The 20,294-nt window shown below is 47.2% G+C and overlaps 1 protein-coding gene across 2 annotated transcripts in view; it reads right to left on the bottom strand.

Moving 5' to 3' along the window:
- The window catches only part of LOC124015901 (excitatory amino acid transporter 2-like), a 41,688-nt gene that overhangs the window by 17,631 nt on the left and 3,763 nt on the right, over positions 1 to 20,294 (bottom strand). The window contains exons 1-4 of one of the 2 annotated variants that reach the window (XM_046331386.1): positions 8,580 to 8,717; positions 5,876 to 6,049; positions 3,748 to 3,900; positions 2,686 to 2,942 (exon numbers count right to left, since the gene is read on the bottom strand). In XM_046331386.1, coding sequence (XP_046187342.1) covers positions 2,686 to 2,942; positions 3,748 to 3,900; positions 5,876 to 6,044 — 579 coding nt within the window. In that variant the 5' untranslated portion in view covers positions 6,045 to 6,049; positions 8,580 to 8,717. Of the gene's footprint in view, positions 1 to 2,685; positions 2,943 to 3,747; positions 3,901 to 5,875; positions 6,050 to 8,579; positions 8,718 to 20,294 lie in introns of those variants that run through there. The other variant, XM_046331385.1, reaches the window with a different exon arrangement.

The raw sequence follows: 20,294 nt of genomic DNA on the forward strand, positions 1-20,294 counted from the left end.
GATAAGGAGAGAGAGAGAATGAGAGCGATAAGGAGAGAGAGAGAATGAGAGAGATAATGAGAGAGATAAGGAGAGAGAGAGAATGAGAGCGATAAGGAGAGAGAGAGAATGAGAGATAAGGAGAGAGAGAATAAGAGCGATAAGGAGAGAGAGAATGAGAGAGATAAGGAGAGAGAGAGAATGAGAGCGATAAGGAGAGAGAGAGAATGAGAGAGATAAGGAGAGAGAGAATGAGAACGATAAGGAGAGAGAGAGAATGAGAGAGATAAGGAGAGAGAGAGAGAATGAGAGAGATAAGGAGAGAGAGAGAATGAGAGCGATAAGGAGAGAGAGATAATGCGAGCGATAAGGAGAGAGAGAGAATGAGAGAGATAAGGAGAGAGAGAGAATGAGAGAGATAAGGAGAGAGAGAGAATGAGAGCGACAAGGAGAGAGAGAGAAAAAACACAGGATTTGGTCAAAAGAAGGCAACTGCTGCGACATGATTGAGGTCTGGATTATCGCTTAAAAATGATCCGCCTGCTTGGATTAACAGCAATCATATCTGCCAGGCAGCGTTGCTTTGTAAATCACACAGTCTTGTCCTGCCCTATCCTGTCCTGTAGTCTCCTGTCCTCTCCTGTCCTCTCCTGTTCTGTCCTGTGGTCAGCCACCTAGGTACAGGATCATGTCCCTTTGATGCTAGGACAGTAGAGTCCCTGCTCATCTTCCAAAAACGTCTGAAACCCTACCTCTTCAAAGAGTATCTTAAATAAGACATTTCCGTCTCATTCCCTCCCTCTTCGCGCCTAAAAATACAAAATTCAAACCTGCACTTGTCTTTTCCTACTAGCACTCTTTGCTGATAACTTCTCCAGAGGAAAAATGTTCTCATTAAGACTACGATATGTGGTTGTCTCACTTAGCTATCTTAAGCGAAACACATGAACTGTAAATCACGCTGGATAACAGCCTATTGGTCAATACAAGGGGAAAGATGTTCAGAGGGAGACATCAAATGTCCAATGCAACAACAAAAGCTTGGAATAAAGAGAGGGAATTAGGATCTGCACAGCTAACACCACTCACATGTGTTGTTCTGCAAAGTCGTCATTTTCTGGGAAATGGAAGGATCATAATATGGAGCGCCTGGGACTTTAAGGTTCTAGCTGCATTTCTGTCAAAATGTTCTCTATTTAGTACTGTAAATACCCCAATTCATGTTGTTCTGTTCAATGTTCTCTACCTATATAGTACTAATGTCTTCTCTACTCTAAAGCAAAACTCTACTTCCGTGATGACATAAGCCATTCCTTTTTATGAACTAGTCTGTGTATATATACAGTCCCTTCCAAAGTATTGGCTCCCCTTAACTTCTTCCACATGTTGTTGTGTTACAGCTTGAATTTAAAATGGATTAAATAGAGATTTTTGGTCACTGGCCTACAAACAATACCCCATAATGTCAAAGAGGAATTATATTTGAGGAATTTTTACATATTGATTACAAATGAAAAGCTGAAATGTGTTGAGTCAATAAGTATTCAACCCCTTTGTTATGGCAAGCCTAAATATATTAAAAAGTCAACATTTGCTTAATATGTCAAACAATGGACCCAAATTCAACCACAATTGCGAATTGGACACAATTCCAATGCCTCGCAAAGAGGGGCACCTATTTAAAACAGTTACAGAGTTTATGAGCTGTGATAGGAGAACACTGAGGATGGATCAACATTGTAGTTACACCACAATACTAACCTAATCAACAGAGTGAAAAGAAGAACGCCTGACAGAATACAAATGTTCCTAAATATGCATCCTGTTTGCAGTAAGGCACTAAAGTAAAACTACAAAAAAATGTGGCAAAGAAATTACCTTTATGTCCAGGATACAAAGTTTTATTTTGGGGAAAATCCAACAGAACACATCACTGAGTATCACTCATATTTTCAAGCATGGCAGTGGCTGCATCATGTTATGGGTATGCTTGTGACTTTTTTTTAGGATAAAAAGAAACGGAATAGAGTTAAGCACAGGCAAAATCCTGGTTCAGTCTGCTTTCCAACAGACACTGGGAGACAAATTCACCTTTCAGCAGGGCAATAACCGAAAACACAAGGCCAAATTAACACTGGAGTTGCTTACCAAGATGATGTTGAATGTTCCTGAGTGGCCTAGTTATATTTTTGACAGAGCTTGAAGAATTTTACAAAGAATAATGTGCAAATATTGTACAATCCAAAGCTCTTACAGACTTACCCAGAAAGACTCAGACCTGTAATCGCTGCCAAAGGTGACTCTAACATGTAATGGGGTTGAGTACTTTTCTAATCAAGATATATTACTGTTTTGTTTTTCACAAATATTTTACAAATGTTAGAATTTGTCTTCCAATTTGACATTACAGAGTATTTAGTGTAGATCGTTGACAAAAAAAGACAATGAAATCCATTTGAATCACTTTTTAACACAACAAAATGTGGGGAAAGTAAAGGGGTGTAAATACTTTCTGAAGGCTCTGTAACAATCAATTGCGAATTGGACACAATTGCCCCATAAGCCACACATTCCCAATGCTGGTCATTAAAGTCAGGCTTTGATAGGGTCCAAATCTCACAATAACCACTGAACATCCATTGTTTGATGGGGTCAGGGTTTAGTTCTGCGTCTGGGTCCAGTTCTAGTTCTGGGTCTGGGTCCTACCTGTTGGAAGCAGGCCTGCACCAGGTTTTCAGGGAACAGGTTCCTGATGAGGTCCAGGAAGGCGTCCACACTGCTGACCTCCTGGTTCTTGGGGGCCGTGTCCTGCTCCTGACTGCTCCTGAGTTTGGGGTTTCCCGGGTGGATCCCCAGGACCAGGATGACCCCCAGGATGGCAGCTATGACCGTAGTGGACATGTAGTAGACCATGGCCCTGGAGCCCATCCTCCCACTGGAACGAGCATCCAGACCAGCCAGACCTGGGAGGGAGAGAGACAAGCTGATGAGCAGGGCACCTACCACTTGAATATGTGTGTGTGTGTGTGTGTGTGTGTGTGTGTGTGTGTGTGTGTGTGTGTGTGTGTGTGTGTGTGTGTGTGTGTGTGTGTGTGTGTGTGTGTGTGTGTGTGTGTGTGTGTGTGTGTGTGTGTGTGTGTGTGTGTGTGTGTGTGTGTGTGTGTGTGTGTGTGTGTGTGGACGTGTTTAACTATTCTTGTGGGAACCAGAAGTCTCAACAGGAGTAGTAAACAAATACAAATTTGACCACCTGGGGACATTCTGTTAGTCCGATGCTATTTCTAAGGGGTTTAGGGTTAAGGTTAGAATTAGTGCTACGGTTAGAATTACATTAAGGATTTGGGGCTAGAGTTAGTTTTAGGGTTAGAATTAGGAGTTAGGGTAAGGTTTAACATGAAAGTTTTTGGGTTAAGGTTAGGGTTATGGTTATGGTTAAGATTAGGGTTATGGTTAGGGTAAGGGTAAGAGTACTGGTTAGGGTTAGAGTTAGGTTTAGGTTTAGGTTTAGGGTTAGGGGTAAAGGAAAATAGGATTTTGAATGGGATGGAATTGTGTGTCCCCACAAGGTCAGCTGTATAAGACTGTGTGTGTGTGTGTGTGTGTGTGTGTGTGTGTGTGTGTGTGTGTGTGTGTGTGTGTGTGTGTGTGTGTGTGTGTGTGTGTGTGTGTGTGTGTGTGTGTGTGTGTGTGTGTGTGTGTGTGTGTGTGTGTGTGTGTGTGTGTGTGTGTGTGTGTGTGTGTGTGTGTGCGTGTATTACAACAGTGTACCTGTGATGAGGCTGGAGATGATGAGGGGCAAGATGAGCATCTTCAGCATCCTCATGAGGATGTCTCCAGGAAAGGACACCAGCATCAGGGTGTTGGGGTCTGTAATAGAAACATACCGCAGCAGCATCCCAAACAGCGACCCCGCTATTACACCTGTTACAGTTCACAGAGGAGAGGAGTAAGCACAACAGCCACACAATGGTTTCCTCTGTCACCCTTACAGCTTCTGTGAGAGCGCAGAGAGAAGAGATTCCAGTGAAACACTTCAGAAGAGCATTTCGAGAGGGTTTATAATCACAGCGTCTGACTCGTTGGATTTCATTTCCATTCCAGGGGGATTTACAGTAAGTACACGAGTGCCAACAAGAAGTGATGTGTACAGTGCATTGGGAGAGTATTCAGACCCCTGGACCTTTTCCACACTTTGTTGCGTTACAGCCTTTTTCTAAAATTGATTAAAAATAAAAATCCTCATTCATCTACACACAAAACCCCATAATGACAAAGCGAAAACTAGATTGGAGTCCAACTGTGGTAAATTCAATCGATTGGACATGATTTGCAAAGGCACACACCTGTCTATATAAGGTCCCACAGTTGACAGTACATGTCAGAGCGTAAACCAAGCCATGAAGTTGAAGGAATTTTCCCTAGAGCTCCGAGACAGGACAGTGTCGAGGCACAGATCTGGGGAAGGGTACCAATTTATTTTGCAGCTTTGAAGGTCCCCAAGACCACCGTGGCTTCCATCATTCTTAAATGGAAGAAGGTTGGAACCACTAAGACTCTTCCTAGAGCTGTCCGTCTGGCCAAACTGAGCAATCGGGGGAGAAGGGCCTTGGTCAGAGAGGTGACCAAGAACCCGATGGTCACTTTGACAGAGCTCCAGAGTTCCTCTGTGGAGATGGGAGAACCTTCCAGAAGGACAACCATCTCTGCAGAACTCCACCAATCAGGCCTTTATGGTAGACTGGCCAGACGGAAGCCACTCCTCAGTAAAAGGCACATGACAGACTGCTTGGAGTTTGCCAAAAGGTACCTAAAGGACTCTCAGATCATAAGAAACAAGATGGTCTGGTCAGATTAAACCAAGATTGAACCCTTTGGCCTGAATGCCAAGCGTCACGTCTGGAGGAAACCTGGCACCATCCCTACTGTGAAGCATGGTGGTGGCAGCATCATGCTGTGGGGATGTTTTTCAGCGGCAGGGACTGGGAGACTAGTCAGGAATGAGGGAAAGATGAACGGAGCAAAGTACAGAAAGATCCTTGATGAAAACCTGTTCCAGAGCGCTCAGGACCTCAGACTGGGGCGAAGGTTTACCTTTCAACAGGACAACAACCCTAAGCACACAGCCAAGACAATGCACTAGTGGCTTTGGGACACGTTTCTGAATGTCCTTGAGTGGCCCAGCTAGAGCCCGGACTTGAACCCGACTGAACATCTCTAGGGAGACCTGAAAATTGACGCTACCATCCAACCTGACAGAACATGAGGATCTGCCGAGAAGAATGGGAGAAACTTCCCAAATACAGGTGTGCAAAGCTTAGCGTCATACCCAAGAAGACTCAAGGCTGTAATCACTGCCAAAGGTGCTTCAACAACGTTCTGAGTATATTACCTGAATACTTATGTAAATGTGATATTTCCATTTTTTGTTTTTTACATTTGCAATAACGTCTAAAAATGTGTTTTTCTTTGTCATTATGGAGGTTTATGTGTAGATTGATGAGAAAAATATATCATTTTGATCATTTTTAACTTAACAAAATGTGGAAAAAATGTAAGGGGTCTTTATACTTTCCGAATGCACCTGTATGTAGTAACTATGTGCTTGATATGTAACTACGGTGGAGAAAACTTAGAGAGAAGTGCCATGTGTGTAAAATGTGTGTGAGAAAGCTGTAAAAAAGCTGTAAACAAAATAATAGAGAAAGTTTGTTATTGTCATCCGAAGAGGGGGATGGGCTAATAAAACATTTAATAAAATGTTTACATATAAAAAATAGTGCACTAGCGCAGGTAATACAGAAATCTGAAATGCAGCGTAACACTTTATAACCACTGAAAGCGATGAAATAATTGATTTCCTAACAGTTGACCACCATGAAGCGAGGTAGGCACGTACCCAGTATAGTGAGGACGAGCAGTGAGTTTCGGATGAGGAAGCCACAGTAGGTTCCCAAGAAACTATTGGGAAGTTTGGGTTCCAACAAGTCCAACACTCCAGCTCCAACAATGGGTGGCTCATCATAATGGGCCTTGTTAGACTGGTGGACTGGCTGCTGATTCGTCATCCTGTCTGTGGTAGAGAGGGAGACAGGGAGAGAGGGAGGTGTACTGTGACAACACATCTGCCTGGTCAGAAAACAGCCCCATGCCTCTTCATCTGGTGGCTCCCCTTAGCCTTTCTATTGGCTTGGGGAAACGTACACCGTATTGTTGTCTTACACCTGGTTCCTTGAGATCTGCAAAGACAGAGGGGGAATAGGCGAGGAGTTGTTTTCAGACCAGTTTAACACCATCACCATACCAAGGAATGACCGAAACCGTTGGGTGCTGTTGACTAAGATGAGTAACATAGATCTGACAGATCAGTCAGGTTAAGGTCTGATAAATGTCATTACATTGAGAAGGAATGTACCCACAACCTGAATAATACAGGATATGGAGGTGGAGAGAGACGGAGAGAGACGGAGAGAGACGGAGAGAGACGGAGGGAGACGGAGAGAGACAGAGAGAGACGGAGAGAGACGGAGAGAGACGGAGTGAGACGGAGAGAGACAGAGAGAGACGGAGAGAGACGGAGTGAGACGGAGAGAGACGGAGTGAGATGGAGAGAGATGGAGAGAGACAGGGAGAGACGGAGTGAGACGGAGAGAGACGGAAGGAGAGGGAGAGAGACGGAGAGAGACGGAGTGAGACGGAGAGAGACGGAAGGAGACGGAGAGAGACGGAGAGAGACGGAGTGAGACGGAGAGAGACGGAGTGAGACGGAGAGAGACGGAAGGAGACGGAGAGAGACGGAGAGAGACGGAGTGAGACGGACAATCACGGAAGTCAGACGGAGAAGACAAGATAATCTGACCAGAGACGGATGGGAGACTATTCAGAGAGACGGAGAGAACGGAAGGAGACGGAGAGAGCCGGAGAGAACGGAGAAGACGGAAAGACGGAGGGAGACGGAGAGAGACGGAAGAGACGGAGTGAGACGGAGAGAGACGGAGAGAGACGGAGTGAGACGGAGTCAAGACAGTGAGACGGAGGACACGGAAGGAGACGGAGAGAGACAGAGTGAGACGGAGAAGACGGAAGGAGATGGAAGAGACGGAGAGAGACGGAGAGAGACGGAGGGAGACATTATAATACGGATATTCAACTAAGAACGGACTCAGACAGAGTGAGTCTGGAGAGTGACGGAAGGAGATGAGAGAGACGGAGCTCCAACAGAGAGAGGGACGGAGAGAGACGGAGGGAGACGGAAACAGATCGGAGAGCAACGGAGAGAGACGGAGTGAGACGGAGAGAGACGGAGGGAGACATACAAACAGAGAGACGGAGTGAGACGAGAGAGACAGAGATAATTCGGATGAGACGGAGAGAGACGGCATTGAGACGGAGAGAGAAGAAGGAGACGGAAACCCGGACCAAAACGGAGTGAGACGGAGAGAGACGGAAGGAGACGGAGAGAGATGGAGAGAGACGGAGAGAGACGGAGGGAGACGGAGAGAGACGGAGAGAGACGGTGTGAGACGGAGAGAGACGGAGGGAGACGGAGAGAGACGGAGGGAGACATAGAGAGACGGAGAGAGATGGAGAAGACGGAAGGAGACCAGGAGAGCAACAAAAGAAATGGAGAGAGACGGAGGGAGACGGAGAGAGACGGAGAGAGACGAGAGAATCCCTTGTGAGACGGAGAGAGACGGAGAGAGACAGTGTGAGATGGAGAGAGACGGAGGGAGACATAGAGAGACGGAGAGAGACTGAGAGATGTAGGGAACGGAGAGAGACGGAGGGAAAGAGAGACGGAGGGAGACGGAGAGAGACGGAGAGAGACGGAAAGAGACAGAGAGACGGAGGGAGACATAGAGAGACGGAGAGAGACGGAGAGAGACGGAGAGAGACGTAGGGAGACGGAGAGAGACGGAGGGAGACAAGAGAGACGGAGGGAGACAGAGAGAGATGGAGAGAGACGGAGAGAGACGGAGAGAGACGGAGAGAGACGGAGTAAGAAAGCACTCTGACAATCATCTGAGAGTCATGTCATAGGAATGATCAACGATAATCTGACCATGTGAGTGATGGTGCACAATTCTATTCAAGTCAACCAGAGAATCACCGAAGTCACCCCCACATCACAACCTAAACCAAACCCCCCACTTCTACCAGAGAAGGAACATCCAGCCTAACATCAGATATCAGACTAGACAGGTTCAAACATCGTCAAAACAATAGGTGGACATGCAATCCAAATAAGACCTTTACATAAAAGCACCAATATTATGTAAGCAATGTAAATCTGATCAGGTTTGATACATTATAATAATATTCAACTAATAACTACTCAGTCTGCCTAGTCTGTCTGTTCCAGTGTTCCAATGCAGTGACCAGCAGCACCAGCTCCAACAGAGTGTAGAGAGGGATGATGAATCCCACTCCCACCAGAGATAAACACATCTGGAGAGCAACATGGCGGTGTGTGAAGTCAGCGTCAGGAACCTGAGTGGCACATTTACAAACAGACAGCCTCCGCTGGACAATCGCACATGATTATAATTCATCAGCCATGCAGATGGCATTTCTACATGAGGAAGAATAGAGAAAACCCTCACCAAAATGCACGTAGACCAGTCTAGTCTAACCTCCTTCTATTCCCTCTCTCCTTCCTTCTTTACCTCCTCCACTCTCTATGGACCTCACCCTTTGACCTCACGTCTCTCCATCATGCTCTCTTTCCCTGCTCTGTTCATCAGCTTGTCTTCATCTGTCGTTTAAAGTCCAACAACAGTTGCTGCTCGAGCATTAAAGAGGGATTGCCAGCAAATGCAACAAAAAAAATTGGGGGGAGGGGAATCTCTTGCCAAGTTTCGATAGCAGACCGATATAATCCCTTGTAAACTGTGCAGTGGGGGGATGGGGAGGGGCGGAGGGGGCTCCCTGTTTCTGTTACTGTACCAATCCTCTTTACAAAATTAATTTCATTCTTAACATTAAGAACAATGTTTACAAACATCCAGGAGACAATGTACTGTACTCCAATTACCCAGCAGTCCTACTGTTGGAGTGTGAGTCAGAAACCCCACCATGATCTGATGAACTGTAGAATCACTGTACTATCAGAAATGCACAGAGTAGACCAATGAACACACAGAGTGTTTATGTGCATCCCAAATAGTAATATTTTCTTTATATAGTGTAGAGCCAGGCCCATAGGGCTCTGGCCAAAAGTAGTGCACTATAAAGGGAAAGGGTGCCATTTGGGACACTCATTGCCAATACTTTGTTCAGTAGGATGGCAGTGCTAAGTCTACAGCCCAGGTCTACAGCTCTTAGGATGGGTATTAAGACCTTGGAGGAGGTCAGACAGAGGACCCGACCCCATAGAATGACATATACAGTAGGAATTGAATAAGATCTCTATGCCTGACCCACTGTCCTACCGAACGTCAGGATGCATCCTGCATCATGTAATGAGGATATATCCTGAAGATTGAACTGTGCATAAATTGCAACGACATGCTCAATGACCTGTAGCCTGCCGTAGCCATGTTGCAAATCCATTTTGTTCCCTAGACTAAGGGATTATTTTCCGTCTCTAGGAAATGTATCGAATGGCCTGAACAGTGGGCTCAAACAGACCAACACGGAAGATAGTCCACATGTAGCTCTGGACCAGAGCTAGCCTCCAACAGACTGAAAGGGAAGACAGTTCACATGTAGCCCTGGACCAGAGTTAGTCTCCAACAGACTGACAGAGAAGATAGTCCACATGTATCCCTGGACCAGAGCTAGCCTCCAATAGACTGACAGAGAAGATAGACCACATGTATCCCTGGACCAGAGCTAGTCTCCAACAGACTGACAGGGCAGATAGTCCACATGTAGCCCTGGACCAGAGCTAGTCTCCAACAGACTGACAGAGAAGATAGTCCACATGTATCCCTGGACCAGAGCTAGCCTCCAATAGACTGACAGAGAAGATAGTCCACATGTATCCCTGGACCAGAGCTAGCCTCCAATAGACTGACAGAGAAGATAGACCACATGTATCCCTGGACCAGAGCTAGTCTCCAACAGACTGACAGGGCAGATAGTCCACATGTAGCCCTGGACCAGAGCTAGTCTCCAACAGACTGACAGAGAAGATAGTCCACATGTATCCCTGGACCAGAGCTAGCCTCCAATAGACTGACAGAGAAGATAGTCCACATGTATCCCTGGACCAGAGCTAGCCTCCAATAGACTGACAGAGAAGATAGTCCACATGTAGCCCTGGACCAGAGCTAGTCTCCAACAGACTGACAGGGCAGATAGTCCACATGTAGCCCTGGACCAGAGCTAGCCTCCAATAGACTGACAGAGAAGATAGTCCACATGTAGCCCTGGACCAGAGCTAGCCTCCAATAGACTGACAGAGAAGATAGTCCACATGTAGCCCTGGACCAGAGCTAGCCTCCAATAGACTGACAGAGAAGATAGTCCACATGTAGCCCTGGACCAGAGCTAGCCTCCAATAGACTGACAGAGAAGATAGTCCACATGTAGCCCTGGACCAGAGCTAGCCTCCAATAGACTGACAGGGCAGATAGTCCACATGTAGCCCTGGACCAGAGCTAGCCTCCAACAGACTGACAGGGTAGATAGTCCACATGTAGCCCTGGACCAGAGCTAGTCTCCAACAGACTGACAGAGAAGATAGTCCACATGTAGCCCTGGACCAGAGCTAGCCATAGGGACTTGTCGTATTAGTTTATGTAACATCATATCACAGATGAGTAATGTGCTTAGTTATATGTTCATCATAATCGCAGCACCCAGAACAGTATCTTGAATGCAGGCTTTTAGCTATATGATTGTCAATCTTTTACAAGATACTATATACATAAAAGCAGACAGTCAATGGGTTTACACTGACAAGTCAGAGCCCTTAAGGTAAATCCAGGATTTGGTCAAACATGACAGAGATATTACAACCATGGCAGGTAGGTTCAACAGTACGTTCAAAGGAATACTGTAGCTTTCTCTGAGAAGAAAGCTACAGTATTCCTCAGGAAAAGGCTTTAGGGAAGCACTCAGAACAGAAACATGTGTTAGAAATGAACACAAAGCACCAGGGATGAAGGAGGATACTTCAAAGACAGCAAATCTCAACGGAAAAGAAAGCTGTAATCCTTACTGGCAGGGGTGTTACTGGCAGTGGTGATTTTCTTTACGTGTCGTGCCATGTTGAGCTCTCCTGGATCAGCAAGAAGACCAGAGTGAAACTAGTTCCATGCATCCAGATTCCAGAGATACTCACATCCCCTGAATGGTCATGCCAGTCTAGTCAGGACAGCTAATCTCTCTCTCTTCTCTCTCTCTTAGGAGGAGAGACTTACATCACCATAGAATGTAATCCAATATCGTTGAGCTATCAATGCACATATTACCATTGGATCTGAAAACAAACTACCTATGTTATGATCTCTCTCACAATCACTATCAGTATCACTATCAGCATCACGATCATTATCAATATGACTATCACTTTCACTATGACGATCAGTATCTATCACTGTCACTATGATGATCAGTATCTATCACTGTCACTGTCACTATGATGATCAGTATCTATCACTGTCACTGTCACTATGATAATCAGTATCTATCATGGTCACTATGACGATCAGAATCTATCACTGTCACTGTCACTATGATGATCAGTATCTATCACTGTCACTATGACGATCAGCATCTATCACTGTCACTGTCACTATGATGATCAGTATCTATCACTGTCACTGTCACTATGATAATCAGTATCTATCATGGTCACTATGACGATCAGAATCTATCACTGTCACTGTCACTATGATGATCAGTATCTATCACTGTCACTATGACGATCAGCATCTATCACTGTCACTGTCACTATGATGATCAGTATCTATCACTGTCACTGTCACTATGATGATCAGCATATATCACTGTCACTATGATGATCAGTATCTATCACTGTCACTGTCACTATGATGATCAGTATCTATCACTGTCACTATGATGATCAGCATCTATCACTGTCACTGTCACTATGATGATCAGCATATACCACTGTCACTGTCACTATGATGATCAGTATCTATCACTGTCACTATGATGATCAGCATCTATCACTGTCACTGTCACTATGATGATCAGTATCTATCACTGTCACTGTCACTATGATGATCAGTATCTATCACTGTCACTATGATGATCAGAATCTATCACTGTCACTGTCAGTATTACGACCAGCATCTATCACTGTCACTGTCACTATGATGATCAGCATATATCACTGTCACTATGATGATCAGTATCTATCACTGTCACTATCACTATGATGATCAGTATCTATCACTGTCACTATGACGATCAGAATCTATCACAGTCACTGTCAGTATTACGACCAGCATCTATTACTGTCACTGTCACTATGATGATCAGCATATATCACTGTCACTATGATGATCAGTATCTATCACTGTCACTGTCACTATGATGATCAGTATCTATCACTGTCACTATGATGATCAGCATCTATCACTGTCACTGTCACTATGATGATCAGCATATACCACTGTCACTGTCACTATGATGATCAGTATCTATCACTGTCACTATGATGATCAGCATCTATCACTGTCACTGTCACTATGATGATCAGTATCTATCACTGTCACTGTCACTATGATGATCAGTATCTATCACTGTCACTATGATGATCAGCATCTATCACTGTCACTGTCACTATGATGATCAGTATCTATCACTGTCACTATGACGATCAGCATCTATCACTGTCACTATGATGATCAGTATCTATCACTGTCACTGTCACTATGATGATCAGTATCTATCACTGTCACTATGATGATCAACATCTATCACTGTCACTATGATGATCAGTATCTATCACTGTCACTGTCACTATTACAATCAGCATCTATCACTGTCACTGTCACTATGATGATCAGTATCTATCACTGTCACTGTCACTATGATGATCAGCATCTATCACTGTCACTGTCACTATGATGATCAGTATCTATCACTGTCACTATGATGATCAGTATCTATCACTGTCACTGTCACTATGATGATCAGCATCTATCACTGTCACTGTCACTATTACGATCAGCATCTATCACTGTCACTGTTACTATTACGATCAGTATCTATCACTGTCAATATTACGATCAGCATCTATCACTGTCACTGTCACTCCCTGCCTATAGACAGAGACTAAAACAGGAAGCTCCCACTCTAAGGTCTGTTCAATGCTGGTCTGACCAATCTGATTCCACGCTTCAAGACTGCTTTGATCACGTGGATTGGGATATGTTCCGCATTGCGTCAAACTGTTATGCCGGTGAATGAGGACCCAAAAGCGACTTAACAGAAACAGAGTTTATTCCAGTTTTAACAAAAAACGATTAATCCTGAATTCATTCACTGGTAATGTCCAAACAGGAATAACTGAAATCCTCTAGTCAGTAGAGGGGAACAACAGGAGATGCGACCACAGACTGCAGGTCGCTTCGGGTTGGCGCAGGCCGTAGCTGATAGAGACACCTGCTCACACGCAGCATCTGAAGAAGGCAAAAACACGACAGGACGGAACAAGGACACAGTACAGCAAACAAGGATCCGACAAGGACAGAAGCGGAAACAGAGGGAGAAATAGGGACTCTAATCAGAGGGCAAAATAGGGGACAGGTGTGAAAGAGTAAACGAGGTAGTTAGGAGAATGAGGAACAGCTGGGAGCAGGAACGGAACGATAGAGAGAGAGAGAGGGAGAGAGATAGAGAGAGGGAAAGAACCTAATAAGACCAGCAGGGGGAAACGAATAGAAGAGAAAGCACAGGGACAAGACATGACAATCTATGACAAAACATGACAGTACCCCCCCACACACCGAGCGCCTCCAGGCGCACTCGAGGAGGAACCCTGGCGGCAACGGAGGAAATCATCGATCAACGAACGGTCCAGCACGTCCCGAGATGGAACCCAACTCCTCTCCTCAGGACCGTACCCCTCCCAATCCACTAAGTACTGGTGACCACGTCCCCGAGAACGCATGTCCATGATCTTCCGTACCCTGTAAATAGGTGCGCCCTCGACTAGGACGGGGGGGGGGGAGACGAACGGGGGCGCGAAGAAAAGGCTTGACACAGGAGACATGGAAGACTGGGTGGACGCGACGAAGATGTCGCGGAAGAAGAAGTCGCACTGCGACAGGATTAACGACCTGAGAAATACGGAACGGACCAATGAACCGCGGAGTCAACTTGCGAGAAGCTGTCGTTAGGGGAAGGTTACGAGTGGAAAGCCACACTCTCTGACCGCGACAATACCTAGGACTCTTAATCCTACGTTTATTGGCGGCTCTCACAGTCTGCGCCCTATAACGGCAAAGTGCAGACCTGACCCTCCTCCAGGTGCGCTCACAACGTTGGACAAAAGCCTGAGCGGAGGGAACGCTGGACTCGGCGAGCTGGGACGAGAACAGAGGAGGCTGGTACCCAAGACTACTCTGAAAAGGAGATAGCCCGGTAGCAGACGAAGGAAGCGAGTTGTGAGCGTATTCTGCCCAGGGGAGTTGTTCTGCCCAAGATGCAGGGTTTCGAAAAGAAAGGCTGCGTAATATGCGACCAATCGTCTGATTGGCCCGTTCTGCTTGACCGTTAGACTGGGGATGAAAACCGGAAGAGAGACTGACGGAAGCTCTAATCAAACGACAGAACTCCCTCCAAAACTGAGACGTGAATTGCGGACCTCTGTCCGAAACGGCGTCTAATGGGAGGCCATGAATTCTGAACACATTCTCAATGATGATTTGTGCCGTCTCCTTAGCGGAAGGAAGCTTAGCGAGAGGAATAAAATGAGCCGCCTTAGAGAACCTATCGACAACCGTTAGAATCACAGTCTTCCCCGCTGACGAAGGCAGACCGGTAATAAAGTCTAAGGCGATGTGAGACCATGGTCGAGAAGGAATGGGAAGCGGTCTGGGATGACCGGCAGGAGGAGAGTTACCTGACTTAGTCTGCGCGCAGTCCGAACAAGCAGCCACGAAACGGCGCGTGTCATGCTCCTGAGTAGGCCACCAAAACCGCTGGCGAATAGAAGCAAGCGTACCCCGAACGCCGGGGTGGCCAGCTAACTTGGCAGAGTGAGCCCACTGAAGAACAGCCAGACGAGTAGAGACAGGAACGAAAAGAAGGTTACTAGGACAAGCGCGCGGCGACGGAGTGTGAGTGAGTGCTTGCTTTACCTGTCTCTCAATTCCCCAGACAGTCAACCCGACAACACGCCCTTCAGGTAGAATCCCCTCGGGGTCGGTAGAAGCTACAGAAGAACTGAAGAGACGGGATAAAGCATCAGGCTTGGTGTTCTTAGTACCCGGGCGATAAGAAATCACGAACTCGAAACGAGCGAAAAACAACGCCCAACGAGCTTGACGCGCATTGAGTCGTTTGGCAGAACGGATGTACTCAAGGTTCTTATGGTCAGTCCAAATGACAAAAGGAACGGTCGCCCCCTCCAACCACTGTCGCCATTCGCCTAGGGCTAAGCGGATGGCGAGCAGTTCGCGGTTACCCACATCATAGTTGCGTTCCGACGGCGACAGGCGATGAGAAAAATACGAGCAAGGATGGACCTTATCGTCAGAATGGGAGCGCTGGGACAGAATGGCTCCCACGCCCACCTCTGAAGCGTCAACCTCGACAATGAATTGTTTAGTGACGTCAGGAGTAACAAGGATAGGAGCGGATGTAAAACGCTTCTTGAGGAGATCAAAAGCTCCCTGGGCGGAACCGGACCACTTAAAGCACGTCTTGACAGAAGTAAGGGCTGTGAGAGGGGCTGCCACTTGACCGAAATTACGAATGAAACGCCGATAGAAATTCGCGAAACCGAGAAAGCGCTGCAACTCGACACGTGACTTAGGGACGGGCCAATCGCTGACAGCATGGACCTTAGCGGGATCCATCTGAATGCCTTCAGCGGAAATAACAGAACCGAGAAATGTGACGGAGGAGACATGAAAGGCGCACTTCTCAGCCTTCACATAGAGACAATTCTCTAAAAGGCGCTGGAGTACACGTCGAACGTGCTGAACATGAATCTGGAGTGACGGTGAAAAAATCAGGATATCGTCAAGGTAAACGAAAACAAAGATGTTCAGCATGTCTCTCAGTACATCATTCACTAATGCCTGAAAGACAGCTGGAGCATTAGCGAGACCGAACGGCAGAACCCGGTATTCAAAATGCCCTAACGGAGTGTTAAACGCCGTTTTCCACTCGTCCCCCTCCCTGATGCGCACGAGATGGTAAGCGTTACGAAGGTCCAACTTAGTAAAGAACCTGGCTCCCTGCAGAATCTCGAAGGCTGACGACATAAGGGGAAGCGGATAACGATTCTTAACCGTTATGTCATTCAGCCCTCGATAATCCACGCAGGGGCGCAGGGTACCGTCCTTCTTCTTAACAAAAAAAAACCCCGCTCCGGCGGGAGAGGAAGAAGGCACAACGGTACCGGCGTCGAGAGAAACAGACAGATAATCTTCGAGAGCCTTACGATCGGGAGCCGACAGAGAGTATAGTCTACCCCGGGGGGGAGTGGTCCCCGGAAGGAGATCAATACAACAATCATACGACCGGTGAGGAGGAAGGGAGGTGGCTCTGGACCGACTGAAGACCGTGCGCAGATCATGATATTCCTCCGGCACTCCTGTCAAATCACCAGGTTCCTCCTGAGAAGAGGGGACAGAAGAAACAGGAGGGATAGCAGACATTAAACACTTCACATGACAAGAAACGTTCCAGGATAGGATAGAATTACAAGACCAATTAATAGAAGGATTATGACATACTAGCCAGGGATGACCCAAAACAACAGGTGTAAAAGGTGAACGAAAAATCAAAAAGGAAATGGTCTCACTGTGGTTACCAGATACTGTGAGGGTTAAAGGTAGTGTCTCACATATGATACTGGGGAGGAGACTACCATCCAAGGCGAACATGGGCGTGGGCTCCCCTAACTGTCTGAGAGGAATGTCATGTTTCCGAGCCCATGCTTCGTCCATAAAACAACCCTCAGCCCCAGAGTCTATCAAGGCACTGCAGGAAGCTGCCGAACCGGTCCAGCGTAGATGGACCGACAAGGTAGTACAGGACCTTGATGGAGAGACCTGAGTAGTAGCGCTCACCAGTAGCCCTCCGCTTACTGATGAGCTCTGGCTTTTACTGGACATGAAATGACAAAATGTCCAGCAGAACCGCAATAGAAGCAGAGGCGGTTGGTGATTCTCCGTTCTCTCTCCTTAGTCGAGATGCGAATACCTCCCAGCTGCATGGGCTCAATACCTGAGCCAGTGGGAGGAGATGGTTGAGATGCGGAGAGGGGGAACACCGTTAACGCGAGCTCTCTTCCACGAGCTCGGTGACGAAGATCTACCCGTCGTTCTATGCGGATGGCGAGTGCAATCAAATAATCCACGCTGGAAGGAACCTCCCGGGAGAGAATCTCATCCTTAACCTCAGCGTGGAGTCCCTCCAGAAAACGAGCGAGCAACGCCGGCTCGTTCCAGTCACTGGAGGCAGCAAGAGTGCGAAACTCTATAGAGTAATCCGTTATGGATCGATCACCTTGACATAGGGAAGCCAGGGCCCTGGAAGCCTCCTTCCCAAAAACTGAACGATCAAAAACCCGTATCATCTCCTCTTTAAAGTTCTGATACTCGTTAGTACACTCAGCCCTTGCCTCCCAGATAGCTGTGCCCCACTCCCGAGCCCGTCCAGTAAGGAGTGATATGACGTAGGCGATCCGAGCTCTCTCTCTTGAGTATGTGTTGGGCTGGAGAGAGAACACAATATCACACTGGGTGAGAAAGGAGCGGCACTCAGTGGGCTGCCCAGAGTAACACGGTGGATTATTAACTCTTGGTTCCGGAGACTCGGAAGACCAGGAAGTAGCTGGTGGCTCGAGACGGAGATTCTGAAACTGTCTTGAGAGGTCGGAGACCTGAGCGGCCAGGGTCTCAACGGCATGACGAGCAGCAGACAATTCCTGCTCATGTCTGCCGAGCATCGCTCCCTGGATCTCGACGGCTGAGTTGCGAGGATCCGTAGTCGCTGGGTCCATTCTTGGTCGGATCCTTCTGTTATGCCGGTGAATGAGGACCCAAAAGCGACTTAACAGAAACAGAGTTTATTCCAGTTTTAACAAAAAACGATTAATCCTGAATTCATTCACTGGTAATGTCCAAACAGGAATAACTGAAATCCTCTAGTCAGTAGAGGGGAGCAACAGGAGATGCGACCACAGACTGCAGGTCGCTTCGGGTTGGCGCAGGCCGTAGCTGATAGAGACACCTGCTCACACGCAGCATCTGAAGAAGGCAAAAACACGACAGGACGGAACAAGGACACAGTACAGCAAACAAGGATCCGACAAGGACAGAAGCGGAAACAGAGGGAGAAATAGGGACTCTAATCAGAGGGCAAAATAGGGGACAGGTGTGAAAGAGTAAACGAGGTAGTTAGGAGAATGAGGAACAGCTGGGAGCAGGAACGGAACGATAGAGAGAGAGAGAGAGAGGGAGAGAGATAGAGAGAGGGAAAGAACCTAATAAGACCAGCAGGGGGAAACGAATAGAAGAGAAAGCACAGGGACAAGACATGACAATCTATGACAAAACATGACACAAACAACAACATTGACGAATACGCTGATTCGGTGAGCGAGTGGACCAGGATGTCTTGCTTCGCCGATCAAGTGCATCGGCGATGTTGTACCCACAGCAACTATTAAAACATTCCCAAACCAAAAACCGTTGATTGATGGCAGCATTCCCGCAAAACTGAAAGCGTGAACCACTACTTTTCACCAGGGCAAGGTGACCGGAAACATGACCGAATACAAACAGCAAAGCTATTCCCTCCGCAAGGCAATCAAACAAGCTAAGCGTCAGTATAGAGACAAAGTAGAGTCGCAATTCAACGGCTCAGACACAAGAGGTATGTGGCAGGGTCTACAGTCAACAAAAAGAAAACCAGCCCCGTCGCGGACCAGGATGTCTTGCTCCCAGACAGACTAAACAACATCTTTGCTCGCTTAAAGGACAATACAGTGCCACTGACACGGCCCACTACCAAAACCTGCGGACTCTCCTTCACTGCGGCCGACGTGAGTAAAACATTTAAACGTGTTAACCCTCACAAGGCTGCAGGCCCAGACAGCATCCCCAGCAGCATCCTCAGAGCATACACAGACCATCTGGCTGGTGTAATTACGGACATATTCAATCAATCCTTATCCCAGTCTGCTGTTCCCACATGCTTCAAGAGGGCCACCATTGTTCCTGTTCCCAAGAAAGCTAAGGTAACTGAGCTAAATGACTACCGTCCCGTAGCACTCACTTCCGTCATCATGAAGTGCTTTGAGAGACTAGTCAAGGACCATATCACCTCCACCCTACCTGACACCCTAGACCCACTCCAATTTGTTTACAGCCCCAATAGGTCAAATGACGACGCAATAGCAACCACACTGCACACTGCCCTAACCCATCTGGACAAGAGGAATACCTATGTGAGGGTGCTGTTCATCGACTACAGCTCAGCATTTAACATCATGGTATCCTCCAAACTCGTCATCAAGCTCGAGACCCTGGGTCTCGACCCCGCCCTGTGCAACTGGGTACTGGACTTCCTGACGGGCCGCCCCAGGTGGTGAGGGTAGGTAACAACATCTCCACCCCGCTGATCCTCAACCCTGGGGCCCCACAAGGGTGTGTTCTGAGCCCTCTCCTGTACTCCCTGTTCACCCACGACTGCATGGCCATGCACGCCTCCAACTCAATCATCAAGTTTGCAGACACTACAGTGGTAGGCTTGAATACCAACAACGACGAGACGGCCTACAGGGAGGAGGTGAGGGCCCTCGGAGTGTGGTGTCAGGAAAATAACCTCACACTCAACGTCAACAAAACAAAGGAGATGATCGTGGACTTCAGGAAACAGCAGAGGGAGCACCCCCCTTTCCACATCGATGGGACAGTAAGTTTTAAGTTCCTCGGCATACACATCATGGACAAACTGAGTTGGTCCACCCACACAGACAGCATGGTGAAGAAGGTGCAGCAGCGCCTCTTCAACCTCAGGAGGCTGAAGAAATTTGGCTTGTCACCAAAAGCACTCACAAACCACCACCTGGTACGGCAACTGCTCCGCCCACAACCGTAATGCTCTCCAGAGGGTAGTGAGGTCTGCACAACGCATCACCGGGGGCAAACTACCTG

Source organism: Oncorhynchus gorbuscha, linkage group LG26 (genome assembly GCF_021184085.1).
Source record: "Oncorhynchus gorbuscha isolate QuinsamMale2020 ecotype Even-year linkage group LG26, OgorEven_v1.0, whole genome shotgun sequence".
NCBI lineage: Eukaryota > Metazoa > Chordata > Actinopteri > Salmoniformes > Salmonidae > Oncorhynchus > Oncorhynchus gorbuscha.